This window comes from Lycium barbarum, chromosome 3 (genome assembly GCF_019175385.1).
Source record: "Lycium barbarum isolate Lr01 chromosome 3, ASM1917538v2, whole genome shotgun sequence".
Lineage (NCBI taxonomy): Eukaryota > Viridiplantae > Streptophyta > Magnoliopsida > Solanales > Solanaceae > Lycium > Lycium barbarum.
Window position 1 is genome coordinate 140,910,296 of NC_083339.1, and position 23,554 is coordinate 140,933,849.

Consider the following 23,554-nt stretch of genomic DNA (forward strand, 5'->3'; position numbering starts at 1 on the left):
TGTGTTCATTAATACAGTACAATACAATACAACACCATACTGTACCATACCATACTGTACATTAATGAACTGTGGGAAACAACCATCCAAACAGAGGGTAAGAGTTTTTAACAACTCGTAACTATATTTTATGTATTTACATTTCGTTGCTAGTTTAGGGCAATTCACCGTATTTGAGTATATTTAAATACATTGTTCAGTTGTATCCAACCTTATTTGATGTCGCGCGTATTTGAATGTATTTGAATACATGCAACCTTAATTCCTTTGAATACATGTGTATTCTGAATGATTGTATTCCAGTTTATTTGAATGCACGAAGGATCTGTGTATTCCTGTTTATTTATATATTAATGTATCCTTTTCTTTTGGCTGTATTTGAATGTATTCGAGCTTTGATCAGCAAGATCGCCGCCGGACGTCGCAAAGGTTTAATGTATTTGAGTTGTCGCCTGCTAGTATTTCACTGCTATGGAGTGTATCCGGGTGTATCAAACAATGACGGTAAATTTTTATACAAACAAAAAAAATTCAGATATAAAATTTCAGATACACTGTATTTACTCGAAAAAATTATATACAAACATATGTATATAGATCATTCAAACAACACATACAATAAAATACATCTAGTTTTTCCAATATATAATCAGCCAAATACATTTAACTTATATTTACACTCAAAAAATGAAGAATACGCTCAGATCTAAGATACAAGAAGGAGAATGACGAGCAGGTGTATTTTCTCAATGTGAGATTGTCTCCACTCCTCTAAAACGAAGATAAGCCTCAGATCCAATCCCTCAAAGATTTGCTCGCCGGTGACTCGACGATGGCGAATCTCATCATCGCCGCTCTACAGTTCTCATCTTCGGGGTTTGGTTCTTCTTCGCATTTTTCATGTGTTGTTTCTTTTATACGACATCATTTTCGTATTCTTCTTGTTCAACATCCAATTCTTGTTTAATGTCTTGTGGTTCTTCAACTTGTTGTGTGGATTCGGAAGCTCTGCTTTTTTACTTCTTAGCCATAGTGAATATTGAGGTAGAAAGGAGAGAGTGGAGATTAGGGTTTTCTGATTTTAGGGCTAGGGTTTCGGTGGAGAGAAAGGATGATAAAGATGAGTATGGGGCTAAAGAGACAGGAAAGGGGAGGGAGAAGAGAGAGAGAGAGGTGAGGAAGAAGCTTGATACAGTGAAATAACTCTATGTATTTGGTATAAGCTACGATATGTAAATTAGAAAATCACTGTAACTACAAAATATAAATAAGTTAAATAGTAGTTATTATTAATAAATACCTCTTAGAGATACCTATGACAAGTAAATTTTTCAAGTTTTATACATATATAAAAAATATTTGCTGTTGTTTAATTTGGCTTGGAATTTGATATAATCCTTTTTTAAAAAAAAATTATGATCCTGAAAATGGCATTTGTGTGACCTTAAGGTTTTTAAACCTTGTGATATTAAATAAGTTGCAATATTTTTGTCGCCATAAAAGCTTCTTATTAAAAAGATGAAGTAATATGTCATTTTTTTAAATGAACTAATATGAAATTAGTATCAAATAAAACAAACAGAGTATTACTTAGTAGGATTATCGTAAACTCAAATTTTCAGTGTAACAAAATTGAAAAATAAAATATTGTCAGGACTTTTACATAATTACTCCGATGGAGGAAAAAGTAATTACAGGGTATACTCTTCTACAAATTTAAAATCACATATTTTTGTATGTTGTACACTTTCAGGTTATAGTATTCACATAACAATATGCCGGGAACGCATACAACAGTAAGAATAATTGAATCACCCTATTCTCTACTACTCCGATATAAGTACAATACAAGAATTGTAAACTCGGAAGACAAAGTAATAATTTTTTTTTTTCTGAATAGGTATGAAGTGTACTGTTTTTATAAAAGAATATTTTCGGGTAATTGTTTTTTAGTTGCATGGGCATCCGCATTAATTTCGTAAAATTTTAATTTAGAAGGCGAAGACAATATATGAAGAAATTGCACGGTTTGACCTTCAAACGGGTTGGTCTTTAATTTTTCCCTTTAAATGGGCTGATCTTTAATATTTACCCTTTAAAATCAAACTTATGCCTTTTAAGGGCGCCGGACATAACCTGTGAGATATTATAATGTAAAAATATAAACTTATGCCCCATAAAAAAATTATTTGTTATGAGGCCAAAAATTAAAGAACAGCATAAAATAGGACAAAAGTGCAAATGAGCCAATAACTATTAACTGAACTAGCTCCGGTTCGATCTAGGGGTGGGCATGGTATGTTAGATACCGATTATCATATCGAAACTGAAATTTTTTATATCGCGATTTCGGTATTATGGAATTTGGTATGTATTTTTTAAAAGTTTGGTATTCGGTATTCATAAAGAAAAATACCGAAATACCGAATACCATACCGAAGTATATAACTACATATATCTTAGTATTATAATACTAACAAATATATAAACTAGTATTATTAGAAAACTAATTGTTTAAACGTTGGAACTTTGACTACTCTATCTTGATTTAAATGTTTTTTTTTAATTGATTTACGAAGGGGATTGCTTATATTTTTTTTTGAATATTTTTACATGTGTAAGGTGTTTAGTACATAATAATTGAGACATTTCTTAAGTAGCGGAAGTCATAATTCTCTGTGATATGAGTATCTATAAGTCGAAGTCGGATAAACTATGATACCAATTTACTGTGCCGTAAAATATCGAAACCGAACTTTAAAATACCGAACCATACCGAATTAATATAGTATGATAATGTTATAGTATTTTTAGAAACCAAAAATTAAAATTACCATACCGAAATTTCAAATACTGTACCATGCCCACCCTGGATCCATCGGCTACTTTCGCACCAAAATGCTCCTTTAATTGGACAGCCATCGTATGTACTGTCAGTGCATGTAAGGTTAATTTTTTATTTACACAAATCTCGGTCTCCCCACATAAAGAAAAGAGCTATATTCATTCCAATATTCCAAGCCCGCCCCACATCCCTTTGCACTCCAACGTTTATTTTCAGCCAAGGTTAGTCTAACGCCTCGCATTCTCTCTTTCCTAAATCCAAATTCTTTTATTCTTCTAATTTGTATTTAGTTCTGGTCTTGTAATTTTAAGACTTTTTGGGAGCTTTATGTGGTCACCCACCACATCATCATGCCACCTAGGCGCCACGTGAAATTATTTTTGCCACGTAGGAAGCTTATATCGATGCTTACATGGAGAGGAGGCTAGCTTATGTGAGAAAAGGTTCTAGAGAAATATGAAGATTTCTCACGGAAGACCTTAGGACCTTATGGAATTGCACGAAAAGTCCTTAGAATAATCTAGTTGTGTAGAGATTTCTAGAATAGAGGCTTATTTGTAAATATGTAGGGACTTGTATAATAATTATTATTTACATACTAGTCCCTAGGTGAATAGTATAAATAGGAGGGTCATTCATTTGTAAACCATCAAGCAAAATCAATTAAGTCTTCTATAACAAAAAGCTTCCTTCTAGCAAATTTCTCTTGTCTTTCTCAATTACTATTCCCTTAGCGATCTTGAGTGTAGTAAGCTAGGCTGACTTGGCATAGCAAGATCGTGAGCAAGTTGTGCAAGAACGTGAGCGAGTTGTCAAGTGCCGCACGTGCGCTTAGTTGAAGACTAAGGACGTGACAACGTGGTATCAGAGCGAAGGTTACGACTGAGGGAATGGCAAACGACAGAGAAATCAACGCTGCTAAAACCCAAGCCAACGTCATCGAGGATGCTGCTGGCAAGAAAGGTCATAACAAAAAGAGGAATGTCGCCAACAAGAGCCAGGAGGTGCCGCCAGAAGTTGTGCCAAATGAAGAGCTTACATCCCAAGAATCATCTACCACTGAGGCGAGCGAGGATGACGTAGAGGTCCTGTCCGAGGACGTCTCGCTCGGTAAAGAGTGGGTTATAAAGGTTAACGTGGGGATGAACGCCATCGACATATTTGGCCAACGTTTGGGCAAGGTGGAGGGCACTGTTAGCATTTTTGAGGGGCATACTCTTGAAGAAATTGAAAGCATCCAAAGTGACTTGGAGGGGCGTATGCAGGTTGAGATTGAGGTAAAGCAAACCATTACTGCCTTAGAGTGCAAACTCATGGAGGCGTTGAGTACTATCGATGCCATGAAGGCAAAGATAGTGGCATTCGAAGAGCAGGTCAATGTTGGCGTGACCGAGGTAGCCAACAATGTTGTCGTGATGAGGGAGGCTAAGATCGAGGCTCCTAAGCCACCAGTGTTCAAAGGGGTTCGTGATGCACAAGAGGTAGAGAACTTTCTTTAGCACTTGGAGAATTATTTCAAGCATGGCAAAGTAAGGGACGATGAGGCCAAGATCGATACCGCTGTGTTGTACCTAACAGAGACTGCCATGCTATGGTGGAGAAGAAAGGTCGCTGATATTGACAGAGGTCTATGCACAATCAACACGTGGGATCAGTTCAAGAATGAGTTCAAGCGACAGTTCTACCCAAATAATGTCTTGTACGAGGCAAAGCGCAAACTTAGAGAGTTGAAGCAGACAGGGAGCATCCGCGACTATGTCAAGGAGTTCACCACCCTTATGCTTTAAATTCCCAACCTCACTAGCGATGACTTGTTGTTTCACTTTATAGACGGGTTGCAAAATTGGGCTAAGCAGGAGTTGCAACGCCGTCAAATCGCAGACATTGACCAAGCCATAGTGGAGGCCGAGTCTTTGATGGACTTCAGGCATGACAAGCACGGCAAAGGCCAAGGCAATGAGTCAAGGGGTAGCGATGCCAAAGATAGGGAGGACCGTGGCGAGAGCAAGGGGTCGCAACAACAATACTCCAAGACTCAAAATGCAAATAAGTTCGACAGCAAGAAGTCAGGTGGTCGTCAGGGCTATGCTGAAAAGAAGGCGCAGAACGAGAAGAAGGGATGCTACTTATGTGGAGGGCCGCACAGCTTCAAAAATTGCCCTGACCTGAAGAGCATTAGCGCTATGGTACGTGCAAGTCACGAGCAGACGCAAACACAGAGTACGAGAATCACACAGTTGGGAACGATTAGACTATGTGGCGCTGTCGCGAAGCAAGATAGTCAAACCAATGATAATAAACACTAGTACGTGGATCTCACCATCAATAACAAGCCCGTTCGTGCACTGGTAGACACTGAGTCGACTTATAATTTTGTGACCGAGGCCGCAGCGAAGAGACTAGAGTTGAAGCTCACTCCAATTAACGCCCTCGTTAAGATCGTGAATGCTAAGCCAGAAAATGCTCGTGGTGTAGCTAATGGCGTTAGTGTCAAATTGGGCGATTGGAAAGGTACGACAAATTTTACCGCCACTACTATGGATATCTTTGACATTGTTTTGGGGCAAGAATTCTTTAGACATTGCCACGCGATGATCGATCCCTACCTCCAACGTCTCTTGGTCATGGAGCGAGAAGGCGCTTGCATGGTGCCTACAGTGACTATGTCGCATGGGCTCAAGAAAGAGGAGCCAACATTCATGGCAACCATTACAAGTTTGAAGGAAGATAATGGTACCCAAGAGACACCGCCGCCTTGGATAGATAATTTGCTCGAAGAAAACAAAGATGGTATTTCCGAAGAGCTACCTAAGAGCTTGCCTCTTAGGCGTTAGCAGGATCACAAGATTGAGTTGGAGCATGAACCGGAAAAGGATCAAGTCATGCACCGATTACTGTCACCACCTCACACGATAGTGAGATTGAGGCTATCATTGACTACTAGGCCAGGCGGAAACAAGGGCAAAAGGACACTGCCATGTTCCTCATATATTCGAAGGGAAAATCACCGGAGGAGGCCGCATGGGGGCGGTACGAAGACTTGTGGCAATTTAAAGACAAGATTCGAGAGTTTATACAGCAGCATTACGCCGCGGTCGTTGCAACATCGGGTGGGGGAGAGTGTGATGACCCGCCACATCATCATGCCACCTAGGCGCCACGTGGAACTATTTTTGCCATGTAGGAAGCTTATGTGGATGCTTACATAGAGAGGAGGCTAGCTTATGTGAGAAGGTTCTAGAGAAATATGGAGATTTCTCATGGAAGACCTTAGAACCTTATGGAATTGCATGGAAAGTCCTTAGAATAATCTAGTTGTGTAGAGATTTCTAGAATAGAGGCTTATTTGTAAATATGTAGGGACTTGTATAATAATTATTATTTACATACTAGTCCCTAGGTGAATAGTATAAATAGGAGGGTCATTCATTTGTAAACCATCAAGCAAAATCAATTAAGTCTTCTATAACAAAAAGCTTCCTTCTAGCAAATTTCTCTTGTCTTTCTCAATTACTATTCCCTTAGCGATCTTGAGTGTAGTAAGCTAGGCTGACTTGGCATAGCAAGATCGTGAGCAAGTTGTGCAAGAACGTGAGCGAGTTGTCAAGTGCCGCACGTGCGCTTGACATTTATCTGTTTCTTTTTAAATGTACGTACTTTCATTATCTCTTAAAAACATGCTATGTGCCTCATTGTAGAGTTTAAGTTGCTGAAACATTAAAAGCTTACAGTACCCGTTATAGTCTTAAGCGCTGTTGTAGTTGACACAACAATTTATGTTCTTACTAATATTGAGATAATGGATGTGGTATACCGATTCTATTAGCTGTATCTTTGTGCATATCAAAATGCTGTATCTTTGATTCATATAATGACTTTTTAAATTAGAAGAACTAAAATGATGGGAAACATCAACTTTTGATGTGAAAATTTTAATTTATCCCTTTAAAATAAAAAAAGAGGGGGGAAGGGTGGCTATCTTCTTGGGGTGCTGATCAAATAAATAAGAGAAGAGAAATATCTGATAATTTTATTTTTCACGGGTTGATCGTTGAACTTTTATTTATGAAGCTGATATCTTGGCTATTGGTAAGGTGCATCCTTAATTTGGAAGCTTGCTAGTATGTCTAGTAAAGATCCAAAAAGAAATTTTTTGTGTTACATATATCTCTTTAAGAAGACTTGCTGCTCTAGCTATGTAGGTTTGTGTAATACATCATTTTTGTGTCTATCTTCAGAGGGAAAAAAGAAAGAAGTCAAGAAAGATACAGGTCTTGGTTTCTCTTACAAAAAGGGGGATTTCGTGTAACCAAACTTCCATCTTTTTCTTTGTCATTATTCTGTCCTTTTCCCCTATAATTTCTTGTCCAATTTCACATATCTCCCAATTTTCTTCTGCTTGTGAAAATGTTCTCATTTTTTCCTTCTCCAATGTTTTAGAAGGCAGAGATTTTTGTTGAAGTTGTTTACTCCTTACACATAACAAGTACAAATTTCTATCCAACTAAAGTCCTCTTAAATGCAATACTAGTTCCTTCCTCCCCAATAATTCTGCTCTCTGTATGGATACTTAATGTCTTCTATTTTATTTGTATGTGTGAGTTCCTTCTCATCATATATGAAATTTTAACTTACAATCTGTTATAATTGACCAATCCATATAGGTTGTCGTTAGTGGTGAAATGATCGAGTACTACGACATCTCTGGCTGTTATATTCTATGGCCATGGGCAATGTCTATCTGGGAGATATTGCAAGTAAGCTTGACCATGAAATGATTCTCCTTTTCTCCTACTGCAAATTATTTGAGGCCTTTTACGATGGATTGTTAGCTCTGTATGTTCAGGGATTTTTCGATCCTGAAATTAAGAAAATGAAGATAAAGAACTCCTACTTTCTACTGTTTGTGTCCCCTGGTGTTCTTCAAAAGGAAAAGGACCACATAGAGGGATTTGCTCCTGAGGTGAGACCTGGCACTTTCTTAAGTCAATTGTTGTAGAGTTTATCTTCTTTTAGACCGTGAAGCATGTACAATGTCTTCTATATAAATGTTTAGTCCACTGTTTTCCTCACTTCCCTGCCTATATATCTTTATTGATGAAGTTTCCTGGAATCTTTCAAAAATATTATAATTAGAATGTTTTGCTCCTGTTACTCATGCTGGCTATAATTGAAGATAGTACTTAATAGTGGCAAGGGCTTTGCCATTTGTCTTCTTTAAAATTCATTCTAAGGCATCATAAAGTTCAGAAAGTCATCATGAATTTGGGCGATGTAGGCTTTGAGCTAGTGGGCGTACGTCACGGGTTTGAATCCTACCACAGACAAAAGTCGGTATTTAAGTGGAGAAGGGTAGAGGGACCCGTACATTAAGTTCCGAACTGTGCTCCACTGCCTCTGAGGGTTTTCTTGGTTATAAGAAAAAAGGAAGAGAGAATTTGGGTGATGTAGGATTTTGAGAAGCCAGAATTTCTTTTGGATATTCTTTAGTCTTGGGTTTAACTTTAATAGTAATAAATTCGTTGTGGTATCAAGTAAATATCATTTTATGGTATTAAGTTGGTGTCATCCTTATGTGATGTATTCCATAAATTTTAATATTAACTGTGCTCAAGGCACTTCAGGTACCAAGTATGGGAAGTAGATTGTGTTATAGACTTATTATTAACTGTGCCCATATGGGTTTATGTCATTCTTCAGGTTGCTTGGGTTACAAAATCTGGCGAGTCTGATTTGGAAGTACCCATTGCGATCCGACCGACTAGTGAAACAGTAATGTATCCTTATTTCTCTAAGTGGATAAGGGGCCATCGTGACTTGCCCTTGAGACTCAACCAGTGGTGCAATGTTGTTTGATGGGAGTTTAGCAACCCTACCCCCTTCATCAGGTGCTCTTTTAAGTTTATTTTTTGTCTTAAAGCCGTTTACCTGTCCTTTGTGGGCATGTTCAAGTGTTTCCACTGCAAGCGAATCTTGCAGCTTATACAACAAAAACTACGTCTTAATCCCAGCTTTGAGGCTTCGAGATGTTATGTTAATGTTTTGCTTATGTTCCTTATTTAGGAGTCGTGAATTCCTCTGGCAAGAAGGACACACTGCTTTTGCAACAAAGGAGGAGGCAGATGCAGAGGTATATGGTTATATCTTGGACTATGTATATCGGCCACTAAAGTTGTTTAAAACAAAAACTGAACCTCTCATCGAGCTTCGTTTAACCTCTCATCGAGCTTCATTTAAGTACCGTGGCATAGTGCGTATTTAGAGTGCTTTGGATGTAGATAGAAATGTTATAACTCTGTGTGATAGTTTTAAAGTGAATTTTACAGTTCAGCATTTTTCCTGTGTTGAATTTGCTGTGTCATGTATGATGCCAAATTAGTCTCGTCATTTTTGAATTATTTTTGCATATAGAGAGTTTCGTGGGAACAACTATATTTGATAAGTAGACCAACACAGAGCTAGGAGGCCTCTAGGACAGACAACTTAGCTTTGTGATACTGATGCCAAAGCAAGGAACTTGAAGAACATGACATATTGCTTCTTTTTTTTGGTACCTCTTGGGGGGTAGAGGGTGAGGACTGAGAGAGAGTATCATTGGGAAGTTGGAAGTCTACAGCTGCTCAGGTGATTACTGATGGGGCCTAGTCTAGTTTTCTTCTCTTCATTGATTATTTGTAATTGGGCTGTTTATGAGCTTTTACATTTATTTCTTCAAACCAGTTGTTAACAGCTTAGGCCTTTGGAAGGACTAGGAGATAAAGATGAATCATATTGTCTGTTGACCTCAATATTTGTTGCTCCAAAATTAAAGATAATTTGAATTGACATAAATTTTAAGTCTTATTTGAACTTGGTACAAATAAGAAAAACTGAAAATGTGTATGGTTCAGTTTCAAATGGGAGAACGTGGGTAAATCACATTTTTTACTCTTTTATTTTCTGGGTTTAAATTAGTGAGAGTTATATTGAAATTAAAAATGGATCAGATTGTAGTTTTCTCTGAAATTAAAATTGTTTGTTCGATTGTCCCAAAAGGAAAAGGGAATGGTCAATCGGTAAATAAAAAGTAGAATTACATGAGTGAATTATGGGACATTCTCAGTACTGATATGAACTATTACTTCAGGATATTAGCGGTTAGTGTCATCACTAGCAAAGAAGCTACTTTCGTGTATATATAATATATGTAACCTTGGAGCTGGTGTCATAATTTGGGTCAGGTCAGCTATAAGATCAGTTTAGAATTTAACCGTTCCAATACTTGCAAAACCTGCCTTCTACATTGGTACATTTTCACCCTTGTGCAAAACCTGCCTTCTATATTGGTACATCATTGGTGCATAAAGTATGTTGAGATTTATATTTCTACAGCCTGCCATTTAAACATTAGTCAAGACTACTTTATGCTCTACTTTCTGTCTTTTCTTTCCAGTTGTCAGTTGTTTATGAATTATTGAAAGTTAAAATGGACTCAGTAAAATTTGCTCTATGGACCTAAACTGTTTGCGTGGTAGCCAAAATACACGTGTATATGTTTACCAATGTTTGATTAAAAGTTCTGATATACCTCCCAGGTACGAGCTGTTCGATGTGACAACGGAGCCAAAACAGATATTCCCATGGCTAATATCGCCGAACAAGGTAAAAAAATGTGCTTGCCACTATCCAACAAAATTTCTTTGACGTTGCCAAGCAAAAGAGAGATGCTTGCGTTCAGATTGTAAGAACCTGGGATGAATTTACAGTGGCACTGGACCAAAAGAAATTGGTCTTGGCTCCATGGTGTGATGAGAAGGTATGTTTCCTGTCTAACTTCAAAATGGTTGTATCTGAGTTGAATCTTTTATTTTCATTTATTGACTGGAAAACTGAAGTGTCATGGATTATCAGGATGTTTATGGGTCGTCATCATGACTCGTCAGTTGTTATTGAAATGTTGCAGATTGGCTTGTTTTATCAGGATGTGTATGGGTTGTCATCATGACTCGTTAGTGAATTAATTTCTAGGTAGTCAACTGATCTCGTCTAGGGATTCGTGATACATGACAATATTTGAACTAAGGCTTTATAGGTTTGATTTGATCACTAGCTTTTCCTTGAATTGAATGTTTTTCATGCATAGTGCGCAGTATTCTACAAACGGTCACATATTCTTTTCTTTAGATAAGTGAAACAACCTTCAAATTCTTGTCTTAGGACAAGTGATCGCCCATTAAATTCTGATGAATTGGGGTCACACCTCAACAATCTTGGAGAACTCTTTATTTATGTAAAAGAATTTAGTGAAACACCCTTCAAATTCTTGTCTTAGGAGAAGTGATCGCCCATTAAATTCTGATGAACTGGGGTCACACCTCAACAATCTTCAAGAACTCTTTATTTATCTAAAAGAATTTAGTGAAACACCCTTCAAATTCTTGTCTTAGGAGAAGTGATTGCCCATTAAATTCTGATGAACTAGGGTCACACCTCAACAATCTTCAAGAACTCTTTATTTATGTAGAAGAATTTAACGAAACACAAATTTCTAATTTCTGCTTTGTCCTGTAGACAAATTACGCTGTCACTTTCTGAAATATGGAAAGATAGTGTCCTCTTTATATTAGCTGTTTGTACCTCGAAATAGAAAATTCTAACTTGGGTACCCCATAAAGATGCATCCTCTTTTTCAGCCAGTAGCGTGTTTAATCATCAGTAATTTCTCTCTGCAATAATAAATGAATTTGCACAGTTCATGTGATCCCTGATACAATTTCCTATCTCTGGTTTATGATTTGATGCATTTAGTTGTCAGCTTGGTTTTTGATTTCACGTTCGCATTAGTTTCACATAATTGTTTTCTGGTAGGATGTTGAGAAAGATGTCAAGGCGTGCACAAAAGGAGAGATGGGTGCGGGAAAGACTCTTTGCTCTCCATTTGACCAGCCTGAGCTGCCTGAAGGTGCTATTTCCTTGCAGATTTGTTTGAGTAATACATCAAACACACATCAAATGCGATGAAGCATAGATTAGTTGTACAAATGCACACATGTAGCATTGTCCGTGTTTATTTATTGTTTCTGAGGGCTTAGCGTTATTGTCTTCATCTAATATGTCATTTTCTTCTACTGTAGGTACATTGTGCTTCGCATTGGGTAAACCTGCTAAGAAGTGGACATACTGGGGCGCAGCTGTTGATGTTCCATTTTCAGGAAACCAACTTTTCTTATTTTTGTTTATTTTGAGACTTAGTATAGATTATACAAGGAACTACATTCTTAAAGAAGTGATACTGGTTTGAGTTCCCAGGAATATATATCTGGTGAAGTTACTTAATACTAGATTTTAATTCTAACTTCTGTAAAACACTGGACAATTAATACATTTTAACAATTTAGAATTGATTTGGTGTTTCTTAAGCTGTGGATACTTTTCCTGCTGCTGCAACTTTAGCGTTTGATTTGCTCGAAATTGAGAGGACTTGTCTGATGTTCCAATCTAATTTGGTCAGTCGTTAAAGTTTCCAGCATTTAGCTACACTTTTGTCACAATTTATTTTCTTATGCGGAAACACGGTGCAACAATCTAATTGTCTGAGAAAAATACGCCCGTTTGAGATAGTACGTAATCGTTTCTAAAAGGTGGAGTACATAATGCTTGTCAACTTCTTATTCTTTTTTTTTTAAAATTATTTTTTTTATATCCCTCCCCTGTTTTGCCTTTGGTGACTCGAACCCACAACCTTCGGGTTGGAAGTGGCAACTAGATATCATAATTCAATTACAAGGGTGCAAATGATGCGTTTAGTAGTTTATGGCAAACTATACTTCTACTATACTGATTATAAGCTAATTCTAAAAAGAACCATCCTCGGTCAAGGCTGAAGATTAGCTAAACAAAACCAAGCTATGCAATTAGAAGTTGAACTTCTCATGAATTTTTCTCACGTTAAGGAGGGATTGACTTTGTTGTCGCCTTGTCGGGCTTTGAGGAATGGGAGCAACTTTAAAATCAACATAAGAGTGAGTGAGTTACTCCATTGGCAAGTACGCGAGATGTAATTAATGGTTACTTGTGCTAAATTAGGCTACCCAGTAATTTGCAAGTATCCTCACAACCAATTCAATTTAACTTTTCATGATTAAGTGATTTAATATAGTGAAAATACACATTAACTAACCACAGTTTAGTGATAATAATGTATGCTAACACATTCAATGAATTTGTATGAACTCCCGGCTCTAGAATCACATCTTTGGAATAAAATCCAGTTATAGAATATCTTCATCATGAGTCGTGACAATTATAAAACAACACAAATTCACAATTATAGCTTTTATGAATTTCATTTAATTATCCGCAAACAAAAGAAAAAGAAGGTATAGTATGTTATAATGAGTTCTGCACATGGTACTATAACAGATTAAATAACACGATATGTCCCATCGACATCACTATCTTCGGATCTTTGCACAAATAAAAAAGATAAGGGAACATGTAATGATGTAAACATCATGGAAACAATCTCATTCACACACACTATATACATTCATGGGTGGCTTTCTCCTTGTGCCCACCACTAAGGTTAAAAAAAATTGAGCAAACCCCAAATTACAGAAATTCTAAAAAGTTAAAAGAGGATTTGGTGGAAGAACCCCAAAATCCTTCTCTCACGATTTTATTTGTTTTTCACCCGAAATCTGATACCTTCATTAAAGTCGTTACCACTTCGAATTCGCGTTGTATAAGGCTATTGAAAAGGAAACAATTTCCTATTAGAATCTTTTCCATACCTAAATCTCTAACTCGAGACGACAACAACAACATAATTCCACAAGTGGTTTTGGGGAGGATAGAGTTTATGCAAATCTTACCCCTACCTTGAGAGGTTGAGAGGCAAATCGCGAACTCAAGACCTCTGATTAAAATTTGAAGGAATTTTGTCCATCTTTCACTATTGAAATTACATCAAGAAAGCAAGAAAATTTAAGTTGGTTTTAAATTCTGAAACATAGTATCCCACCTGATCTCTTCAACTGCATACGCTCCCCAATAATCTGTTGCCATTTTTCCATCATAAACCATTGGACTAGAGAAACTATTCATTCTTGAATCTGAACTGAAATTATGACTCCCATTTGTGAGCAACAACGTATCCTGCTTAACTGCAACAACCTTCTTGTTCCTCTTCACCATTGAATTTTTCCATCTGGAATTGCCATTTCTTTTTGGTACTAAAGCAAGAGCTAATTCTTCATTGTGTCCCCAGTTCCTTACATAATTCGATAAACGCCTTTTTGTTCGTTTAATCACTTGAAGAAATCTGGACATGGAATTTGGAATGGTTCCTCTTTCTTTCTTGGCAAGTTTGAGAATTTCTAACCTGTGTTTGCCAATGGAAATGCCTATGCTTTGAAGAAATTCGTGGTTGAAGTAAACGATATCTTCGTGTTCGAGCTCATTATGAGCAAAAGCTAGGCCATATTCATAAACAAGAGAGGGCTCTAGCCCTGTTTTGCAAAGCCAAGAAAACCAGTCCATGACTTTTGTTTGTTTGGCTCTGATTTTAGGTGTGTGCTTGAATGGAAAATGAAGGGGTTCTAGAAATATTTATAATGAAGCTGTATATGAAGACACTATATTGTAGGGAATAAAAGTTTAAAAGGCTTAAAAGATGAGTGAATGTTGGTTGCTGAGATATTGGACTTTCACTTTTTATTCGGTGTGTACCTTTGCTTAACTAGGTGGTAGTTGAAACTTGAGAGTGACTAAGAGAAAAAGAGAGGGTAGGCACAAATTGTGTGCCCCGGCTGCCTAGTAGTCAATGAAGCAGGTTGAAAATCGTAAAGTCTTTATTAAAATTTCTGCGGAGGGAGAAATACTAGGTTATTTCTTCTCATATGTTCAAGTCTTGGTAGAAGATAATAAGTAGGCGTTTGGCCATAAGAATTATTCATTTTATTCTGGAATTTTTTTTCACTTTTCAGCGTTTGGCCATAATAATTCCGATTACAACTTGAAGTAGTATTCCGAAATTCCAAAAACTCAAAAAACTTGTTTTTCAAAAAAATTCCCTTTTTTCACTTTTTCACAACTACATTTCACCAAAAACTACAATTTCAAAAACTATGGCCAAACACAACTCCAACTCCAAAATTCCAAAAAAAGTGATTTTTTTTTTTTGTTTCTATGGACAAACAGGGCCTAAGTATTCATGAAATTAGTCGAGATACACGCAATGAATACTGTGGATTATATAAAAGAAAAAGATGGGGGTATGTATTTGTTTTGTGGGGCCATTCACTCTTCGAGCCCCATGTTCCATCCAAGAATTGGCCAAAATGTGAATTCAGGATTTAGGACTCTTCCAAAAGAGTTAGAAGTCAGAAATTCTTGGAATTTTATTGCCCATCAATCACGGTTTAGAATAGTCTTTGGTCCGGGGGTCACTCTCCCCCACCCCCAACCCCACCTAGGCCTACCCTGCTTTTGGTTAATCACTTTCAAGTTTCAATCACTTCTTCCTTTACAGTACTTGCAAAGGGAAACCGTAACATCCAAGCAACAGTATGTATGCAAAGTTTTCATGTTGCAAGACTTTTTCTATTACCTCTTAATTAGTCAACCTTAATTATAATTTGATTAATTACAAATATTAAAAAAGCTTTTGACCTTTAAGACAGTACAACAGGATAGGCATTGGATAATAATGGTAATGAGGTCCGACTTCATTTTAGCTTTGCAAATTAGTGTTTTGCCGGCTCTTATTAATTTCTAATGTATTAAGTACTATTAATAAAACTCAGATAATACTCAAAACGATTAAGTTGATCTGTCACTATCCAAGGGTGGACTGTAGACCAGTTCTATATGTCAGCTACTCAGCTTTATTATTTTTGTTTTCTTACTGGTTTGCTTTTGAAAATTTGAAATGAAGAGAGACTTTTAAATAAGGATTTGGGAGATCTAATTACTCCCTCAGTGTCATTTATGTGGAATAATTTAACTGAGCATGTAGTTCTAAAAAAAATCTAAAGATTATGATCTTAGATATGTCATAATATTTATGTATTTATAAAAACCTTTCATTAAGGATAAAATGAGAAGTTTAAATTCAGATATTTTCTAATTTAGAATGCTACCATTCTTTTTCGAACGGATTAAAGAAAATGCAATCACCTAAACCGGAATAAAGGGAGTACATTTTGAAGTTTCTCTGAAGTGGAACGAAATAGATGCTCCTTTGATTTTTCTTTATTAACTGCGACGTCTCGATTAATTCCATAAATACCTTATACCTCTCACCAGCACAAATATCAGATAATTTTGTCCACTAAAATTTTGACAAATAGGAAAAATCACCTAATATTTTTATCTCCATTAAAATTTGAACCTGAGACAAGATGCTCCTTAAGTTCTTGCTAGACTTAATATCCCTTTTGAAATTAATCAGAGATTACTACTATTTCCAATAATGTGAATTCTTGGAAGATTTCAACAAACAACTATGCTTTTCAAAATGTAAACATGGTGATGATTGTGAAACAACAGTAGGTTTTGTGTGCATGCATCATTATTTGAGGTTGGATCTTAGACAATAGTATAACTCAAGGGCCCGGCAATAACAAGAATCAAGCACTGTTCACCATGTGAATAAGCAATGGTGGGGGATTGTCCTTCACTTTGGAATTTTTGTTGCAAACAAAAACTTGTGTTCCCTAATCCTCCTGATCCAACATACATCTTGCCTTAATATCCTCAATAGCCCATGCCGGGTTATTGTTTTATTTATTTTTTATAATTCATAAATTTTGAATCTGATGGATGTCGGCGTCAGATATTTTAACTAAAGAATTTAACAAGAAGCAAGAAATAATGCTATGTGTGGAATTTAAAGGTGTGATCTAAAGTAATTTTTGAACCACTATTGCCACTATTGGAAAAGCTTTCTTGATGTCGAGGTGATTCAATAATAATAATTTATATAAATGTATAATGAAAGATTGTTTATACCCTATTTGCATGGGAGTCCGGAACCAAAATACCCAAAAAAAACCATGTGGAACAAAATACCCCAATAAAAAAAAAAGTGACAAAAGTACCTTTAGCGCAGTAATTTAATGCGCTAAAGCAGTTCACGGAGACGGAGCCGTTAACTGCTTTAGTGCAGTATTTTACTGCGTTATAGAAGCAGTTAAAAAAAAAATCTATAACGCAGTAAAATACTGCGTTATAGATACAGTACCAAAAAAAATAAAATTGGCCAACTTTATTTTTTGGAACACTTAGTGTTTTTTTCCATACTTTGACCAATGATTAGTCGTGTTCAAGACTCCGAAACGCCAATATTTTATATAGAACCTGATATTTTTTTCTGCGTACAATAATGTAGTCTCAATACATCAAGGATACGTAAACGTTCGGATCGTCATTTTGGGGGTTGAAAAGGTGCCCGAAGTAAGTTTTGTTTGTAAACTTTAGATTTAAGTGTTCTATATACATAGACGTCCATTTTTGTTTGAAGACTTGTTGTCATTAGCTTAAAGTTTTTTATTTTTAGGGTTTAGATTTAAGTGTGTTATTTTTTAAAGCGTAACTTTATTTCGAATATACGCGATTTTTTGCGCTCGGACGTCCGATTTACGCGTTTTTTTTTTTTTTTTTGCAATATATTCGAAATAAAGTTAGGCATTAAAAAATAACACACTTAACACTTAGTGTTTTTTTTCCATAAAAAGATCACAACATCTTATTTTAAGAAATCTTTTCTTTGCAGCACTTAGTGTTTTTTCCATACTTTGACTAACGAATAGTTGTGTGTCAAGACTCCGAAACGTCAATATTTTATATAGAACCTGATATTTTTTTCTGCGTACTATAATGTAGGCTCAATACATCAAGGATACGTAAACGTTCGGATCGTCGTTTTAGGGGTTGAAAAGGTACCCGAAGTAAGTTTTGTTTAAGGTTTAAGTGTTTTATTTTTTAAGGTTTTAATTTAAGCGTGTTATTTTTTAATCAAGACATAACTTTATTTTGAATATAAATATAATTCTAAAAAATATAGGGAGAAAAGCTAGTTGTAAAGTGGTCAAACTTTAGATGGTCATAACTTTGCGCTCGGACGTCCGATTTACGCGTGAAATTGGCGTGAAATTTTCAGTTTTATTTACTTATAAGATGATTATACGCAATAGATTTCAACATAAAAATCCCGAGGTAATGTAGCTGTGAATGTCAATTTCACTTCTGCGGTTTCAATTTTTGAAAATAAAGCTGACTAATTTTCTCGACATATAAAGTTGACTAAAATAACCTTACAGTCAAACACTAATTTTTTTCAAACAAAACTTACTTCGGGCACCTTTTCAATCCCTAAAATGACGATCCGAATGTATATGTATCCTTGATGTATTGAGCCTACATTATTGTACGCAGAAAAAAATATCATGTTCTATATAAAATATTGACGTTTCGGAATCTTGACACACGACTAATGGTTGGTCAAAGTATGAAAAAACACACTAAGTGTTGCAAAAAAAAAAAATTGCCAAATTTTATTTTTTTTAGTGCTCGCTATTTTACTGCGCTATACAAACAAAAACAAAAAAAACTTTAGCGCAGTAAAATACTGCGCTAAAGAAGTTAAAAACCTTTTGGCAACGGCTTTATTTTCAATAAATCTAAACCCTAAATATAAAAAACCTTAAGCTAATGACAACAAGTCTTCAAACAAAAATGGACGTCTATGTATATAGAACACTTAAACCTAAAGTTTACAAATAAAACTTATTTTGGGCACCTTTTCAATCCCTAAAATGACGATCCGAACATTTACGTATCCTTGATGTATTGAGCCTACATTATTGTACGCAGAAAAAAATATCAGGTTCTATATAAAATATTGACGTTTTGGAGACTTGACACACGACTAATCATTGGTCAAAGTATGAAAAAAAACACTAAGTGTTGCAAAAAATAAAGTTGGCCAATTTTTTATTTATTTTTTATACTGTTTCTATAACGCAGTATTTTACTGCGTTATAGAAATTATGAATTTTTTTTTAACGCAGTAAAATACTACGCTAAAGATAGTTTTATAATATTTTTTTTATTGGGGCATTTTGATTCAAAGTGATTTTTTTGGAGGCATTTTGGTTCCGAACTCTTTGCATGGTATAGTTTTTGAACAAAAGGGATTCAATCGACCGGCCTTCATTTCTTGTAGCTATACCACAGGAGGCAAATCAACGTGCCAACTTCCTGGCAAATAAAGGGCACAAACATCAATTGATTTATTGATCTGGGACGATGCGCTTAAAGACATGTAGCTTACGGAAGATATTAAGGCTTTTGTTTAGTACTATCCACCGTATCCAAAAAAAAAAAAAAAAAGGAGGGGTTGTTGACCTGTATATTAAAAAAAAAAAAAAATCTAAATTGCCGTTCTTTTTTTATAATTGTAGTGTTCGTACAAGACTAATTTCACAAGGTATCTGTTACCTTGCACCAACACAGGTTCTGGGTAACTTTGTTCACCAAGGCTTAAACTAATAGGAAAAAGGAAGAAATCATCTAATTTTTTGTCGCCGTTGGAATTTGAACTTAGACCTCATGATTCTCATCCCACTTCATTAGCCAATAGGCCACACCCAGGGTATTATTATTCTAAAAAGTTAGTTACGAGGGAATGTTGGGTAATTTATATGGAAGTAAATTAAGAAGGCCAAATCGTATGTGTTTTTTATCAATTTCAACACCTAAAAAATGAAAATAACTATCATGATAACTCTTTGTAACTTCCATTAGGGGTTATCATAATCAAGAGGAATGACCTTACTAAGGGTAATCAGACTTCACACCTAATTTTAATCAGGTTTAACTGAAATTTAAGTAAAGATTATCAGATTATGATGATTGGGACCTTGTTTAGGCATGCAGGCTAAATTATCAATATCGCAGCCTAACCACCAAAGTATAAAAGAAAGAACCAGAAAAGAAAAGAAAAGAAAAGGAAGAAGAAATGATACCCATTAATTTCATTTATCTATTCAGAGTATAAAAACTATGAGCTAACCTCAGCACTTGATTAGTGTCCTCCCGTTGCCTTAAAAAAAACAATTACAAAGACTACTCGGTCAGATTATTCAAAATCAATAAACAAATTTATCCCATACTATAACATATTATTGTTGACATAAGTCTAATCAATTGCTATTCATTCATTCTAACTTCCAAGAGGAACATAATTGTTCAGTTACTTATTTAGCATCGAGACACACGAGGAACTACAATCTTGAAAAAGTGATACTGGTTTGAGTTCCCAGGAATATCTGGTGAAGTTACTTAATACTAGATTTTAATTCTAACTTCTGTAAAACACTGGATAATTGATACATTTTAACAATTTAGAATTGATTTGGTGTTTCTTAAGCTGTAGATACTTTTCCTGCTGCTGCAACTTTAGCATTTGATTTGCTCGAAATTGAGAGGACTTGTCTGATATTCCAATCTAATTTGGTCATTCGTTAAAGTTTCCAGCATTTAGCTACACTTCTATCACAATTTATTTTCTTATGCGGAAACACGGAGCAACAATCTAATTATCAGAGAAAAATACGCCCGTTTGAGATAGTATGTAATCGTTTCTAAAAAGTGGAGTACATGATGCTTGTCAACTTTTATTTATTTATTTATATATACCTCCCCCGTTTTGTCTTTGGTGACTCGAACCCACAACCTTCGGGTTGGAGATGGCAACTAGATATCATAATTCAATTAAAAGGGTGCAAATGATGCGTTTTAGCAGTTTATGGCAAACTATACTTCTACTATCCTGATTATAAGCTCATTCTAAAAAGAACCATCCTCGTTCAAGGCTGAAGATCAGCTAAACTAAACCAAGCTATGCAATTAAAAGTTGAACTTCTCATGAATTTTTCTCACGTTAAGGAGGGATTGACTCTGTTGTCGGGCTTTGAGGAATGGGAGCAGCTTTAAAATCAACGCAAGTAGGAGTGAGTTACTCCATTGGCAAGTATGCGAAATGTAATTAATGGTTACTTGGGCAGTTGGGCTGAATTAGGCTACCCAGTAATTTACAAGTATTCTCACAACGGTGAACACTTACCCATTATGTTTACGCCAATTCAATTCAACTTTTCATGATTAAGTGATTTAATATAGTGAAAATACACATTAACTAATCACAGTTTAGTGATAATTATGTATGTTTAACACATACAATGGATTTGTATAAACACCCGACTGTAAAATCACGTCTTTGGAATAAAATCCAGTTATAGATATCTTCATCATGAGTCGTGACGATTATAGAACAACACAAATTCACAATTATAGCTTTTATGAATTTCATTAAATTATCCGCAAACAAAAGAAAAAGAAGGTATAGTATGTTATAATGAGTTCTGGTACTATAACAGATTAAATAACGCGATATGTCCCATCGACATCACTATCTTCGGATCTTTGCATAAATAAAAAAGATAAGGAAACATGTAACATCATGGAAGCAATCTCATTCACACACACACAAACACTATATACATTCATGGGTGGCTTTGTCCTTGTGCCCACCACTAAGGTTAAAAAAAATTGAGCAAACCCCAAATTACAGAAATTCTAAAAAGTTAAAAGAGAATTTGGTGGAAGAACCCCAAAATCCATCTTTCACGATTTTATTTGTTTTTCACCCAAAATCCGATATCTTCATTAAAGTCTTTACCACTTCGAATTCGCGATGTATAAGGCTATTGAAAAGGAAGCAATTTCCTAGTAGAATCTTTTCCATACCTAAATCTCTAACTCAAGACGACGACGACAACAACAACATAATATCCACTAGTGGTTCTGGGAAGGATAGAGTTTACGCAAGCCTTACCCCTACTTGGGAGGTAGAGAGACAAATCGCGAACTCAAGCCCTCTAATTAAAATTTGAAGGAATTCTGTCCATCTTTCACTATTGAAATTACATCAATAAAGCAAGAGAATTTAAGTTGGTTTTAGATTCAGAAACATTGTATCCCATCTGATCTCTTCAACTACACACGAACCCCAATAATCTGTCCCCCTTTTTTCATCATCATAAAACATTGGACTAGAGAAACTATTCATTCTTGAATCTGAACTGAAATTGTGACTCCCATTTGTGAGAAACAACGTATCCTGCTTAACTGCAGCAACCCTCTTATTCCTCTTCACCATAGAATTTTTCCTCCTGGAATTGCAATTTCTTTTTGGGACTAAAGCAAGAGCTAATCCTTCACTATGACCCCAATTCCTTACATAATTGGACAAACGCCTTTTCGTTCGTTTAATCACTTGAAGAAATCTGGACATGGAATTTGGAATGGTTCCTCTTTCTTTCTTGGCAAGTTTGAGAATTGCTAACCTGTGTTTGCCAACGGAAATGCCTATGCTTTGAAGAAATTCGTGGTTGAAGTAAACGATATCTTCGTGTTCGAGCTCATTATGAGCAAAAGTAGGCCATATTCATAAACCAGAAAGGGCTCTAGCTCTGTTTTGCATAGCCAAGAAAACCAGTCCATGACTTGTTTTTTTGGCTCTGATTTTAGGTGTGTGCTTGAATGGAAAATGAAGGGGTTCAAGAAATATTTATAATGAAGTTGGATGTGAAGACATTATGTTATAGGAAAGAAAAAGTTTAAAGGCTTAAAGAGAGTGGTGAATTTTGGTTGCTGAGATATTGGACCTTCACTTTTTATTCAGTGTGTAGCTTTGCTTAACTAGGTGGTAGTTGAAATTTGAGAGTGACTAACCCTCTGTTTGGATGGTTGTTTCCCGTGGTTCATTAATGTACAGTATGGTATGGTACAGTATGGTGTTGTGTTGTATTGTACTGTATTAATGAATACAATGTTTGGATAGACTGTATCGTTTGCTGTGGTTTAATAACATTTGAATTGTTTGGTTTGATTGTATGGTATTGTATAATAACTTGTAAGTTTACTAAAATACCCTTAACTCTTAACTAGAAATAATTTATATATATTAATAAAACTCATGTAAAGAATAAAATAGGAACTTTAAAAAATAAGTAGGTAGTGGGTGGGGGAGGGGTGGGTGGTGTGAGGTGGGTGATTGTGAGATGAGAGTGGGGGTAGTGGGTAGTAGGGTGGGGGTGAGTGATTGTGGGGGTGGGGTTGGGTGGTGGTGAGGGTAGTGGGTAGGGGTGGTGGAAGGGTGGGTAGTGTGGGATGAGGGTGGGGGTGAGTTGTTGTGGAGTGGAGTTGGGCGGTGGTAAGGGGTGGTGGGTGGTGGGGGTGGGTGGCAGAGGAGTGGGGTAGTTAGGGGTACGGGTGAGTGGTAGGGCGGGCGTGGGGTTGGGGTGAGTGGTGGGGGTGGGTGGGGTGAGTGGTAGCGTGGGGCAGGGGTGAGGGTGGGGGTGAGTGGTAGGGTGGCGTGGGGTGGGGTGGCGTGGGGTGGAGGGTATAATGGAGAAATGAAATACGTAACCACGGAAAAACCACCAAATCCGTGGTTTCAAAAATTAAAACTTTTCATGGTTATATAACCATGGAATGAATCACGGGTTTACAACACCATACCACATAATTTTAAGAACAATGGAAACAAATATGGTTTCCTAAAAAACCATACATTAATGAATCACGGGAAACCACCATCCAAACAAGGGGTAAAAGAAAAGGATAGGGTAGGCACAAATTGTGTGGCTAGCCGCCTAATAG

At 36.2% G+C, this 23,554-nt stretch overlaps 1 protein-coding gene and 1 pseudogene across 1 annotated transcript; one reads left to right on the forward strand and one right to left on the reverse strand.

Moving 5' to 3' along the window:
• The first annotated feature begins 966 nt into the window (after positions 1-966).
• Positions 967-12,224, forward strand: LOC132631490 (proline--tRNA ligase, cytoplasmic-like; annotated as a pseudogene).
• A 985-nt stretch (positions 12,225-13,209) lies between these two features.
• On the reverse strand, positions 13,210-14,574 carry LOC132633064 (uncharacterized). Its single transcript, XM_060349265.1, has one exon. The coding sequence runs from the start codon at positions 14,363-14,365 to the stop codon at positions 13,811-13,813; it is 555 nt and encodes a 184-aa protein (XP_060205248.1). The 5' UTR covers positions 14,366-14,574; the 3' UTR covers positions 13,210-13,810.
• Between the last annotated feature and the right edge of the window lie 8,980 nt (positions 14,575-23,554).